This window comes from Poecilia reticulata, chromosome 20, assembly GCF_904066995.2.
Source record: "Poecilia reticulata chromosome 20, P_reticulata-male-v2, whole genome shotgun sequence".
Lineage (NCBI taxonomy): Eukaryota > Metazoa > Chordata > Actinopteri > Cyprinodontiformes > Poeciliidae > Poecilia > Poecilia reticulata.
In genome coordinates, this window is record NC_088849.1 from 9,765,133 (window position 1) to 9,779,431 (window position 14,299).

The window sequence follows — 14,299 nt, forward strand, 5'->3', positions numbered from 1 at the left end:
ACTGTTTTTAAGCAATTAAATAACTTCTTAACAATAATGAATCGCTTTGACTCCTTCCGGTCTGGTTTTCGTGCTCACCACAGCCCAGAGACGGTCCTTGTAAAAGTGTTCAATGACATCCATATAAATACAGACTGTGGGAGAACCACAGTGCTGGTTCTGTTGAACCTCAGTGCAGCTTTCAACACTGTTGACCACGACATTTTACTGAATCGACTGGAGAGTTGGGTCGGACTCTCCGGTCCAGTGCTCCTCTGGTTTGAATCTTGCATAAAGAACAGGGATTTCTTTGTTTCAATCGGAAACTTCTCATCAGAGAGGTCAAAGGTCACATGTGGGGTACCCCAAGGTGCAATCCTAGGACCCTTTCTTTTCAATATTTATATGCTCCCACTGGCTAAGGTTATAACAGGACATAAGATCAGCTACCACAATTATGCGGATGATACACAGCTCTACATCACGATGTCACCAGGTGACTCTGAACCCATCCAATCACTGAATAGATGCTTAGAACAGATCAATGTGTGGATGTGCCAAAACTTTCTCCAGCTAAACAGAAACAAAACTGAAGTTATCTTTGGACCTAAAGAGGAGCGAACCAGAATCAATGCACAGCTTCAGTTATTACAACTGAAAACCAGCGATCAGGCCCGAAACCTGGGAGTAGTGATGGACTCTGACCTGAACCTTCAGAGCCACATTAAGACAGTCACAAAGTCGGCCGTCTATCAGCTGAAGAACATCTCTAGGATTAGAGGACTTATGTCTCAGCACGATCTAGAGAAACTCATCCATGCATTTATCTTTAGCCGCATTGATTACTGCAACAGCGTCTTCACAGGTCTGACTAATAAATCAATCAAACAGCTGCAGCTGATTCAGAATGCTGCTGCTCGGGTTCTCACTAAAACCAGGAAGATAGAGTACATAACACCAGTTTTAAAGTCCCTACACTGGCTCCCTGTAGCTCAAAGAATAGACTTTAAAATGTTTATAAATCACTGAAGGGTTTATCACCACAATACATTAAAGATCTGTTATTGTTGTACCAACCGTCTAGACCCCTGAGCTCTTATCTGTTTTTATCTTTAATCTTTTTCAAAATCTCTTTTTCACTGTTTATTCAATGTCACAAGCTGTTTTTATTTTAATTATGTAAAGCACTTTGAAATGCCTTGCTGCTGAAATGTGCTATACAAATAAAATTTGATTGATTGATTGAACGACACAAGCTGCGTTAGAGCCGCTGGAGAGAGGAGCTAGCTGTTAGCTGTGGCTCAGCATCACTCACAAAAACCCTCCAGTAAGTAAATACTTAAAGCAAAACATAGTGTAACACGTTTTATTTACTTTCACTGCTCAATAGGAAGAAACGCATTACCAATAAAAATTAGTCCACAGTTCGTTATTTTATTACTACTTTGAATCATGATAAACTGCCACCTTATGCCTTGGAAATCAAAACTAACTAAACCGCTACATTTCTTTCATAGACTTAGCTCCTTTTTCTGTCTAAGTTAGCCAATATTTAAATTATATTTACCTCTCTAACTCCTACTTTAATAAGAAGAGTTTGAAACTGGAGCAGCTGAGTTACCAATAGCCGGCAGCTCAGTATGGGAGACGAAAGCAGAGGGGCTACTGCAGCCGACAGTAAATAAAAATAAAGTAGTCTATGCCTTTATTTCTTACAATCTTCAACGTAGAGTGTTTAAAACCATAAATAAAATCAGAATATTTTTCTAGAAAACGGGTGCTGAGCCTTATACTTCCCAAACATTCAATTTCTACATATTTATAGGTTTTAACAAGGAAACCCCCCACAATAAATAAATAAAAGTTTAAAGCAACTGAAGTAATAATTTAAATAACACATGTATAGAGTTTTGGAGCTGACGTCACTGCATATGATGTTTGTGTCGCTTGGCGCCATCTTTGGGGTCCACAGACCAAAACAAACAAGTCAGAACACCGGTGTTTTCATTGTGTTACCGACCGCAGTGAAGTTGTTTTCAAGTTGGATACTGGATATCCTGCGCTCCGGGAAGGGGCGTTCAGCTCAAGGTTGATCTGATTTATGAACGCTAATTTCGGCCAGCTGTTCTTTACCGCTCCCTCCTCAAGCGCTCGGAGTATCACATAGGGACCTTCAATTTTCTGAACCAAACAATCCTGTAAATAAAAGCCTTGTCTTGTGACCAACTGATACAAAATAGTGGTAATTAATGCTATTATATGAGGCGCACTATCCTTTATTAAACTTTTAAGCCATATTCAATAATTTAAATATTAAATGTTTTCTTCAATAGCTTCCAAATCGTGTCCCCCATTACCTCAAAATCTGTGTGAAATTGTTCTACTAGACTGTATAAATGAGGCACACTCATCTTTATTACATTTTGACACTTTTTATATATTTTTAGCCATTTCTGTAGTCAAAATTTAGTATTTTTCTTCAATAGTTTCTAGGTCATGCCAGCTATTAACTCAAAATCCGTGTGAAATTATTCTGCTCAAATATATAGATTAGGCATGTTTTTATTCCATTTTCACTCTTTTTAAAAAAATGTTTTAACTAAAATTATATTTAAAAAAGTATTTAAAATGTTCATAGAATTTATTACCTCAGATGATCATCACTTGTTACCTGTAATGTTCAATTACATAAAATTCTAGGACAGGATCTATTTCATTACATGTTCAATTACCTGAAATATGTTAAATACAAGAAATATTTATTAAAGTGTGATCTATTTCGTAAAATTTGTCACCTTTATTGTTTAATTGCACGTTATATGTTTAAAGATGGCCTCTTTCATCTGGTTTGTGTCATGATGTGGCGGTGGACACAAACGCAGCAGGCAGTGGATGTACTTTATGAAGATGTTATTTTTAATGAACTAAACTAACTAAATCCAAAATCCAGGGAAAACAAGGAAATCCAAAACACAATGAAACAGGAGACATGAGGGATAATAAACGTAACAACTGGCAACGTGGTGAGCAGGTTATCAAGACGGACTGGCAAATTGTGACTGAAAAAGAGGAGCTTAACTAGTGGGACAATGGCCTAAATGAGAAGAGTGATAGCAGGTGTGAGTAATTTGGCACAGGAGCTGCTGAGGACTGGGGAGAAGGTGGCACAGGGAAACTAAGGAGATCTGCTGGGAACACTAACGGGAGGAAACAGGGAACTGAAAAGTACTTCTAATACAAAAGACACTAAGAGTAAAGAAAACCTGATGAACTAGGAGAGAAAGATACGAGGGAAACCATAACCGAACCTAAATAGAAACGAGGCTGATCTAACAACAATAAGAACTAAGGAACACAGAGCAAGAGAAAGACAATCTAAACAAAGAAATAACCCAACTAGAATTATTAAAGAAGATACAGACTCAAGACATGGAAGAATAACTGAACCTATGGTGATCAAATTAAGAAATAAACATTACCAGAAATCCTGCAGGGAGGCTAAAATAAGAAATAACTAGAGGGATAAAATAGAATTAAACTAGTCATTAAAGAAGGCTTGACATGGACTCAGATAAACAAGGAAAAGCAATAATATAATTCTAACTACACTAAATACCTCTAATAATATCAAAAGGACCAAAAAGGGCTAAACTAAAGTGAATTAAAACATGAAGCTAAATAAAATGAAAAGCAAAACAAACCCAAAAACCCAGTGTCCTGACAGATGTCTGATTATATAATTGTTTACTTTAATCACATAAAATATTTATTTAAAAATATAATCTTTAATATGTTTTACCTGAAATATTTTAAATATCATTTTTTTCACTTAAAATGTGATTCGTTTCTTCACCTGTTTACATGCAACTTGAAGTGCTTGAATCAAACAATTCATGATTAATACATGAAATTATTAAATGAGAGAAAACAGCCACTGCCAACTGTATTTCAACAGAAATGGTTCTCTCGTAGGATTTCTTCCTCAGCCTCTCCAACTTGCTCCTCTTCTATTGCCTCCGCTACTGTGTTTTCATTATTTACCTCATCTGAAGTAAATAATGAAAACAGTCTCTGTAACTTGTTGATCCACCATGGTCTTGCTGTATCGCCTCTTTAATTGACGCCCATGTCGGTCCGATGTTGTGGAGTTCAGCGCTGGACCCCAGTCTGGATTGAGCTCATCCATTTCATACGTCGGTTTGCCTTCAAGAGGACATATCAGAACACACATCAGTATTAATGCTGTAAATTTGATAACACTAGTAAAATAGTTTACTTCACAGTAATGAAATAACCCCGATGTCCACTGACAAAACTTGGACCATGCTACATAAACAAAATCATAGCAAAAAAAAAATATGACGCAACACCAACAAAGCAAATTTAGACACTCACCAGAATGGAAATGTTTGGAGCAAACTTGTAGGTATCTGGGGATGTTGGAGAACGTAATATCAGGACGTCTCAACCGCTGACACCCAGGACATTTGTCTTCTTTTCGTTAGCTCCGATAGCTTAGCCTCCTCGCGTTGTCTCCAAGCAGCAAAATAGTGAAACGAAAGTCCGTTTTCCATCTTTTTACCGTTTCAGTCGTGTGATCGGACATTACAGACAATAACGCAGCAAGTTTGTACCATAGCTAAATTATTTTTAAGTAACTTGGATTAAAAAAAAAATTTGCAGACTGTTGTTTTTGTCGGTTGTTTAACAGAGAGGACCCCAAAGATGGCGCTGATGTCCCTCCGTCTACAGCAGTGACGTCACTCTCCAAAGCTCTATTGAGAACCACTGCAATAAATCATTATTTATGAGGAATTTTATTAAGTGAAGTTATTTATTAAAACTAGTTTGTATTTAGAGCGTTACGTTTTTGTTAAGGTGTAGCAGAGATTAGATCTGTGACACTGACCCAAACTCATAAGCAACATTTGAATCTTAGTTTGACTTCTATCGGTCTCAACAGGTTGTTTATTGAGAAAATCACTTTTGTTATTCATTGCTACTTACTAGTCATTTTTGATGGTGCAGCTTGAAAACAAACGAAACACATTTTTTAACCACGTTTTACCTTAACTTTGCCGACCCATAGCTCAAAAAAAACCCGAAAACCCCCCAAAACAGAAATCAAAGTGTAAAAAAAAATGGACTCAGTAATGAGTAGCTCCACCATTCTTGAGTAGCTCCACCACAATGGCCTTGTTGATGACTTCAAACAATCGTTTAGGCATGCCTGATGCCAGTGTTTCCAGGAGGCTAGTGGAAACGTTGCTCCAAGTGTTGAAGATGGCTTTACGAAGGGCATCCACTGTCTGGAACTGATGTCCATTTTTTAAATTTCCCTTGCCATCCATCCCCAAATGTTCTCAATTGGGTTTAGATCCGGGGAACATGCAGGATGGTCCAAAAGAGTGATGTTATTCTCTTGGAAGAACTCCTTTGTCAGGCGGGCATTGTGAACTGCAGCATTGTCCTGTTGAAAAACCCAATCATTACCACACAGACGAGGGCCCTCAGTCATGAGGGATGCCCGCTGCAACATCTCCACATAGCCAGCTGCTGTTTGACGCCCCTGCACAACCTGAAGCTCCATTGTTCCATTGAAGGAAAACGCACTCCAAATCATGATGGCGCCCCCACCACTGTGCCGTGTAGAAAACATCTCAGATGGGATCTCCTTGTCATGCCAGTAACGTCGGAAGCCATCAGGACCATCAAGGTAAATTTGTTTCTCATCAGAGAAGACAACTTTCTTCCACCTTTTAATGTCCCGTGTTTGGTACACCCTTGCAAAGTCCAAACGGGCAATTTTGTGGCGTTGAAGAAGACGTGGCCTTTGAAGACGTTTTTTGTTTCTGGAGCCCTTCTCTCGCAGATGCCATCTGATGGTTATTGGGCTGCAGTCAGCACCAGTAATGGCCTTAATTTGGGAAGAGGATCGTCCGGTGTCTTGACGGACAGCCAATCGGATCCTGCGGCTCAGAGCTGGTGAAATTTTTTTGGGTCTACCACTTGACTTTTTTGTTCCATATCCCTCAGGACCATTTAAAAAATGCAAAATGACTGCCTTACTGCGTCCAACCTCAGCAGCAATGGCACGTTGGGAGAGGCCTTGCTTATGCAGTGCAACAATCCTACCATGCTCAAAGTCAGTGAGCTTTTTTGCTCTTGCCATCAGGAGGTCTTGGCAGTGTAAAGACTTGACAGAAAATGACATGGAATCTAGAGTTTTGCACAGCTTTTGGCTTTTAAAGACTATGGTCTTAAATGTTTGATCAGCTGAAAAAATCATATTTGAGTGTAAATGCAGTTTTCAGAAAATTCCCTGCTCAAAAGTTTTTGTCTCTTGCACTGATTTTTTCCTTTAACATTGTGAAGCTCTACTTAGAACCTTCTTAAGATCCAATAGTGCAAAATGCAAATTTTTGACTGGTCTTAAGATTTTGATCAGGAGTGTCTGTGTATATATATATATATATATATATATATATATATATATATATATATATATATATATTATGAATAGACATGAAATTATGTTTTTAAAAAAACAACATGTATTACCAATGTCAAGACAGATGATTGTCGAATTCTCACTACCAAGCTTATTTGTGGCCTCACAGTAATACTCTCCTAGCTCAGTAGTACTGAAAACCGGCTGCTCAGATACTTTAGTTTCTTCTCCAAGTCCGACGTACTTGTACCAGGTGAATCTGGGTGGAGGTTTGGCTCTGCTGGAGCAGTTCAGCTCCATCCTGCTACCTGGTGACAGCATACGTGATGGACTGAAGGATACTGAGGTGTCTTTAGGAGCATCTGAGGAAAATGAGACGCACATATTTACTTTATAAGGGTAGGTTACTAAGACATTTACTTGAAAGAACATTCAAAGAGCTTTTAATCAACATCAGTATCATGTAGGTTTGACATTAAGGCTGTAGCAGTGCTTTAAAATCTGAAATATTGTATAACATGTTTTTCCTTCACTTTACATTAAAACTTGTGAAGAGTTTTTAAATTACCATGAAACATTCAAAACAAGCCTAAATAGATGTCATTAAATTGACCCATAGTATTTATTTTAATAACTCAAAGTTTTGTTTTCTACTTTAACAGAGAATATTTTGCATGGAAAAAAAAGGCATTGAAATTGCACAATTTTGCAAAGATCACCGTTCAATCCTAAATTCATTTATGTAAATTAGTTCCTTGGAAAGACTTAGCATTTCAGAGAGAACTTCCAAAGACGAGCCGGCTCTTTCGACTCCCAAACGTCTCTTAATTTATCATCATCTGCAGCCCTACATAGTAATATAACTTGGCAAACAGGAATGTTTTATATGACAAATCATTTTACATTCAGTGTTCCTGGTATAAGAAGCCTTACACTTCTTTAATTGTATATATTTGTTCTGTTATGAAAACAGACATTCTAACTTCTGCATAATAATTTAATCAAACTTTCAATAAAAATAAAAATATGGTAAACAAATTTATCAAACCGACCCATAACAATAATGTATTATTACATAATATTTTTAATCTTCAGCCAGATGCTGCTTTGCTTATAGGTATCAGCTATATTTATGAGATTTTGCAACACACTCTCATCCTCACCGCTGTCTATTGACTGAGGGGATTGACTCTCCTGTCTGCCCTGCTCTGTTTTCATATAATGTTATGTTCCCATGTCTTCACACGTGATTGGCACAAGGCTGCCGTGCTACTCAAAATAAAGTAACACAGTGAGCCGAGTGGAGTCCACTCAGTGGAGCCACTTAAAGTGTGAGTGTGAAGCAGCCAAAAGGAATAGGTCAAGAGATGGCTCTCTGTCTCTTTCTCGCTCTGTCTCTACACTGTAAAAAAATGTTAGTAAATTTCACAGTAAAACATCGTAAAATACCAACAGTTTCTGACCGTAATATCCAAACCATTTTATTACCGTAGAAAATAGATGGAATCACCGTCATCCAACACTGCAAAACACAGTTGGGGTTGCAGAAATTCCACCATAAAAACAATTACAGGTAAAATCTGTTGTTTTTTTTTTTGTTTTACCGTAAAATCTACATTTTCTTTTACAGTGTACCTCTCCTGTGGAGTACTACTGAATAATCTGCTGTCTTTGTAGCCTTCCCTTATAATTAACAAGTTCTCTAAGGAGTCGGCTCTAATCGTACACCTAAAAGAGTCGACTCCAAGAGCCGAAATGCTCGCAACCGACCCATCACTAGTAGTTGAGCATCATGGCATTTGTAAGTAGTTTCTGACAAAGATTATCTCCCCATTCATACTGTAGGCCTGCCATCTATGATTATGTAAGATGCACACCCAGCTAGATGTTGGTTGTGTTGCTTAGGTTTAAATGTCACAGTCTGTTTTATTGTGAGTTGATCAAGTAAATGGAAAAAACATGAACTATGATGTGCTGATAGGATCACTTACATGAAACACTGAGAGTCATTACTGTATCTGCTTGTTTGAATCCTCCTCCTGTCACAGGATATCTGGCAGAACATCTGACATTGAATCCATCATGCTTGTCTGACAGCTTGATGTCTGACAGGTATATGAGAAATATATAGCTTCCGTCAATTTCGTATTTGTAATTAAGTTTGTTAGAGTCTTCCAGGGGAGAGAAATTCCAGGTGAGTTCAGGTTGTTGGCGTGAACAGCGAGTAGTAGCTTCGCAGCCTATATCAATATTCTGATGCTCCGTCAGGTTAGAGGGATCACTTGCATACATGTAAATTTCGGGACTCTGAGGAGAATCTGTGGTTTCAAACCAGACATATTATAACGTGAAAAACAACACACAATACAGTCTTGATTACTTGGGCATTAAACCTACAACTACAACACCATTTTACTTATCAACAAGCTTTTAATTCCATGAAACATTGCCTTTATTGACCCTTTACCTGTGACAGACTGACGCAAACTCCGCCATGACAGATGCCAAAACAACCAATGTGCTTCTTTAAAGCTAGTCTAAAAACAGACATCTGTAACCTTACACCACTTCTAGTTAGTTGACTTGACTTTAAAAATGGTCATAGGATGCTGTGTAATCGGCTGCACAAACAGGCAAGGATGCAAAGCAAACTTGTCATTTTATCTTATAACTTGTAGTGAGGAAAGATACGGTGGTGCTGGACATCAGCTGTCAATCTTGATGACTGTCAGCCTTCAGTGTAACCGCGGATTTGCAGTGAACACATTTTACAAGGTAAGAAGACTAACGTTCATATTCTTTATAAGTAAGTATGATTATAAAGATATCAAATATTGCACTATGGAGAAAGTACGCTTGGCTTAGGACCAAATCTATGTGGTTGAGGAGAAGCCTCTTTCTGTGCTATTGACTTCAATATTAATTGTGTCATTATGCTTAGGGCTTTTTTTTAGGTTTTGTAAACCCAAACTACTTTGTTGCTGGTAGAGCTGATAATATTGCAGTAAATACGTCATTCTTTACCTCAGTTTAGATTCAGTTCATGCATCATATTTGTCTGCTTACAGCATTTGTCAACAGTCTTTTGGTGCATATCTATATCTGATTTATGATTTGTTTATATCTACTATTTTATTTTGCTGACCTTTTCTAATGAGACTGCACATGCAACATTGGTTTCTGATTAATTCTGGTTACATTTGTAAATTCATCATTTTACAACATAACTACAGCTCAAATACACTCGCCGGCCACTTTATTAGGTACACTTGTTCAACTGCTCATTAACACAAAACTCCAATCAGCCAATCACATGGCAGCAACTCAATGCATTTAGACATGTACACATTGCCAAGGCGATCTGCTGCAGTTCAAAGCGAGTATCAGAATGGGGAAGAAAAGTGATTTAAGTGACTTCTAACGTGGCATGGTTGTTGGTGCCAGACGGGCTGGACTGAGTGTTTCAGAAACTGCTGATCTACCAGGATTTTTATGCACAACCATCTCTATGGTTTACAGAGGAAAAAAGAAAAATATCCAGTGAGCGGCAGTTCTGTGGGGGCAAATGCCTTGTTGATGCCAGAGGAGAATGGCCAGACTGGTTTGAACTGGCAGAACAGCAACAGTAGCTCAAATAACCCCCTTGTTACAACTGAAGTATGCAGGAGAGCTTCTCTGAACGCACATCGAACTTTGAGGCGGTTGGGCTACAGCAGCAGAAAATCACACCGTGTCCCACTCCCGACAGGTAAGAACAGGAAATTGAGGCTACAATTCGCACAGGGTCACCAAAATCGGACAACAGAAGACTGGAAAAAATTCACCTGGTCTGATGAGTCTCAATTTCTGCTGCAACATTCAGATGGTAGGGTCAGAATTTGTCATTAGCAACATGACAGCATGGATCTATCTTTCCTTGTATCAACAGTTCAGGCTGCTGCTGGTGGTGTAATGGTGTGGAGGAGATTTTCCTGGCACACTTTGGGCCCATTAGTACCAACTGAGCATCGTGTCAAGTTACGCCACAGCCTACTTGAGTGATGTTGCTGACCATGACCACAGTGTACACATCTTCTGATGGCTACTTCCAGCAGGATAACGTTCATAAAGCACAAGTCATGTCACACTGGTTTCTTGAACATGACAATGAGTTCACTGAACTCGAATGGTCTCCACAGTCACCAGATCTCAGTCCAATAGATCATCTTTGGGATGTGGTGGAACTGTAGATTCACATCATAGATGTGCAGCTGACAAATCTGCAAAGACTTCATGATGCTATACTGCATAGGTTCGTGCCATTTCAAAAACCCAGATGGAAGCAGTCTGGGTTTTTACCTTTGTTGTGGCCATTTATGTAAAGTTTGCAAATTGTAGTTTCTACTAATTTAGTTTTCTATTTTGGGAAGTTGGAATTTATTTAAGTTAAGTCTAGATCCAAAATCTGTAATTAATTTGTATATTTGAATTGATTGTTGGTAATTGGTTAGACCCTCCCATTAATTTGAGTAATAAAAAACACACCAGGGCTTGGTGGAGCCATTGCAAATGTTTGGTGTGTGGATGGGAGGTCTTTTGTAAATGATTTTTTGACCACTTTTCACTTACACTTTTCACCTTTTTGTACTTGAAACGTCATATTAAGTTTACTTTCGTTTTTTTTTACTAAGTTGTAGGACAATTTAGGTAATTATTTGTCGCTATTTTATACAAGAAATAAAGAATATATTTTTTCAAACAAATTAAGTCGGAAAGTGCGTTCAAATCAGAGTCCACCTGTTAACACCCACGGCCTTTGTTGGAGTATTGCTTTTTGGAAACTAGAAGGCCGCGACAACTTTAGAATGGCCAACTCTCTGTTATTCCTGTCAATTTGATACAGTAGGGGCTTCTGCACTTCCCATATCTGTGTCCTCTGTCACTTTTATCAGCAGTTAAAACTGTTTAATCCGTTAACATCTGGCAACCTATTTTTCAGAGCCGCCTTTAAACGCAACATGAGTGCTACGACTCTCGCACTGGGTTTAGACCTGTGCGGCAGTGAAGGAGACCTGCTGCTGCTGTGCAGAGCTACGCAGGTGTGAATCATGACAGCAAACCAGCAAAACGCAAAGAACTTTTCACAGTTTTCCCCCCCAAACTAATCGACTGTTGAGTAAAGCTGTTGGATGCAGGTAAAATTAGCTAAAAGATGACTAGCTAATATCAGTACAGCACCTTAAGCTTAACAAGTAGTCTGTAGGCTACCGATGTTGTTGTCTATGTTCAACTACGTATATTCATTTTGCCCCCCAAAACAGTTAGAGACAGGGAGTCTCTAAGAATCCTTGCCCCCCCCCCACTCCAACACACACACACACACAAACGTCGTTCAACCAGACAGCTATTTGTAAGCCATGGGGGGGGCCCAGAAAATGTTTGGAAACCGCTGGGGGGGCCCAGGAGAAAATGTTTGGGAACCACTGCTATACTGTCAACATGGACCACACTCTCTGAGGAATGTTTCTAGTACCTTGTTGAATCTATGCTACAGGCAGTTCTGAAGGCAAAAGGCTTCCCAAGCCAGTACTAGAAAGCTTACCTAATAAAGTGGCTGGTGAGTGTATATTACATAGAAATAAGAAACTTACCTATAACTTTTAACGTTAAAGGATTCTCACAAAATGTTGCCTTTCTGTCCTTGTACTCTATTCTGAAGAAGTATCTGTCGTCATGATCTGGTGTTAAATCAGGAATAAAAGTGGAGCAGTTTCTGCGTCTCAAATCTCCTGTTATTTCCATTTGATAGGTGTTAATTGACCCACTGCTGTTAAAAACCATGTAATTTGATCCCACATCATGTACGGGCTCATGTTTCATCCAGATTCCGTAAATGGGTATGCTGCGGTCTTTAAACTTTTGAAAAATTTCAATATTACATTGGATATCCACACAAGATCCACTCAGAACTTCTATCTCAGGAGGTGTAAGTGTGAATTCCATTGTATCGTCTCCACTATAGCAACCTTCAAAAGCACCTGTAAAACAGATAAATTATGAAAATAACATGGAGATAAATCATCCTGTGACATCAACCATGTAACATGATGCTGAACTCCGATTCATCTGGATGGTACGTGTGGAGCCTTTGAACCATGTTGGAATCAAATATTTCAGACTAGAAGTGATTTATGTGACGTCTCCAAATAAAAGGGAGTGAACAAACAAACTCACCTGTAGGAAAGAAGACAATCAGTATAATGCTGACTATCAGGATGTTATTAGACAGGTGGCAGAGCTTCTTCATCTCCCTGACTGGAACAACCTAATGATGAGATTAATATTTTTAAAACAGTCTCTTGATAAAATCAGAGCTTACATGGTTAAAAGGCAGAAATGAAACATTTTGAAAAATATTTTGATTATTTCATATCATTAAAAATGATTCTGCATTACAATTAAAACATACATAAACATAAATCAAATAAACAGACCTACCAATAGAGCTGCAGCTAAATCAGAATCAGTTTAAATTGAAAAACTGAATGTATTTTAGTTGATCAACAGCAGATCAGACCACCACCTTCTGTGTTTCAAAGTAAATGTGATGGATATGTAACCTTTCTCTGTTCGTCTTAGGTCCATTAGGTTGACTTCACAACACACAGTCAAGCTGGCTGTTTATCATATAAAGAGTAAAAGTTGGTGGTTTGCATCAGGCCAGCAGTTTGTGCCACAAAGTTACAGACAGTAAAAAGGGACGCTGTGATTGTATTGTGGTATTTAAAATCAATTTACATTAAACACCTACATAGCTAACCTTTTCTTTATTATAAATGTCAATATGCAATTTTACTAGATGGAGAATGCACACATTTTAATATTTAAAAACTAAGACACAACTGACAACTGAAATACTTTGTATCAAAAATTGAAGCATACTTAACAAGAGAAAAGGTCAAGCTGATGGTTAACATCAGTCCAGACCCTATACATTAAATAAAAATACAATAAATAACCCCAAACAAACTAGCAGTTGACATCAGTTGACATCAGTTAACAGTTGTAAAGTTAAAGATGGCTCAAATGTGCAATTTTAATTATGAAAACAGCAAAAATATATACAAACCATGGCAAAACATTAAACACTGTATTTCATTAAATTTGTCTAAAAATATACCACTTGTAAAGAAAGCACAGAGCTGATCTTAATACATACCAGAGTTAAAGATGGCAAAAGGGGACTAGTCTACTGTTACTGGTTGCTATGGTAACTACCAACTGTCAGTAGTACATAACAGAAGATGGCAGTAAATGTCAAGAGAAAATGACTTTATAAAAATAAAAAATTATTTGAAGAACACAAGCTAAATTAGTCAAATTTCACAGCTATAATTTTGAAATTAAATCTTGTTACTGATAAGTTGAGTCTGACAAGAAAGAGGAAGTCAGCGTTTAATTTTAATGCTAGCGTCATGTTGTTTAAGGATGATCTAGATCAAATAACTCCACATGATGTGCTGTCTGCTGAAAAGCACTTTTAATATTCAAAAACGTGTAGATATGAATGGACAGAAGAACCTGTGTAGCCTGTAGGTATTGACTTACACATGTTTAACACTGCTGAGGTGTTTCTAGGAGCTTCTGAGGAAAATCAGACACATGAACTTTATTGATCAGAAACAGCTGAACCATGACCTGCTGATAGAATCACTTACATGAAACACTGAGAGTCACTTCTGTCTCTGCTGTCTTGTTTCCTCCAATCACAGGATATCTGGCAGAACATGTGATGTTGTATCCATCATGTGTGTCTGACAGAGTGATGATCTCCTAGATTTTAGTTGTAAAGGTTCCATCTGTGTTTTCCTGTGTTTGTCTGAGAGAGTC

At 38.1% G+C, this 14,299-nt stretch overlaps 1 protein-coding gene across 1 annotated transcript in view; it reads right to left on the bottom strand.

Moving 5' to 3' along the window:
- Positions 1–13,680, bottom strand: part of LOC145549494 (cell adhesion molecule CEACAM5-like) — a 28,244-nt gene extending 14,564 nt beyond the window's left edge. Inside the window, exons 1-5 of the mRNA XM_081602015.1 lie at positions 13,629–13,680; positions 12,908–13,086; positions 12,644–12,734; positions 8,422–8,748; positions 6,541–6,792 (exon numbers count right to left, since the gene is read on the bottom strand). Of these exons, the coding sequence (XP_081458141.1) occupies positions 6,541–6,792; positions 8,422–8,748; positions 12,644–12,716 (652 nt within the window). The 5' untranslated portion in view covers positions 12,717–12,734; positions 12,908–13,086; positions 13,629–13,680. The remainder of the gene's footprint in view (positions 1–6,540; positions 6,793–8,421; positions 8,749–12,643; positions 12,735–12,907; positions 13,087–13,628) is intronic.
- Between the last annotated feature and the right edge of the window lie 619 nt (positions 13,681–14,299).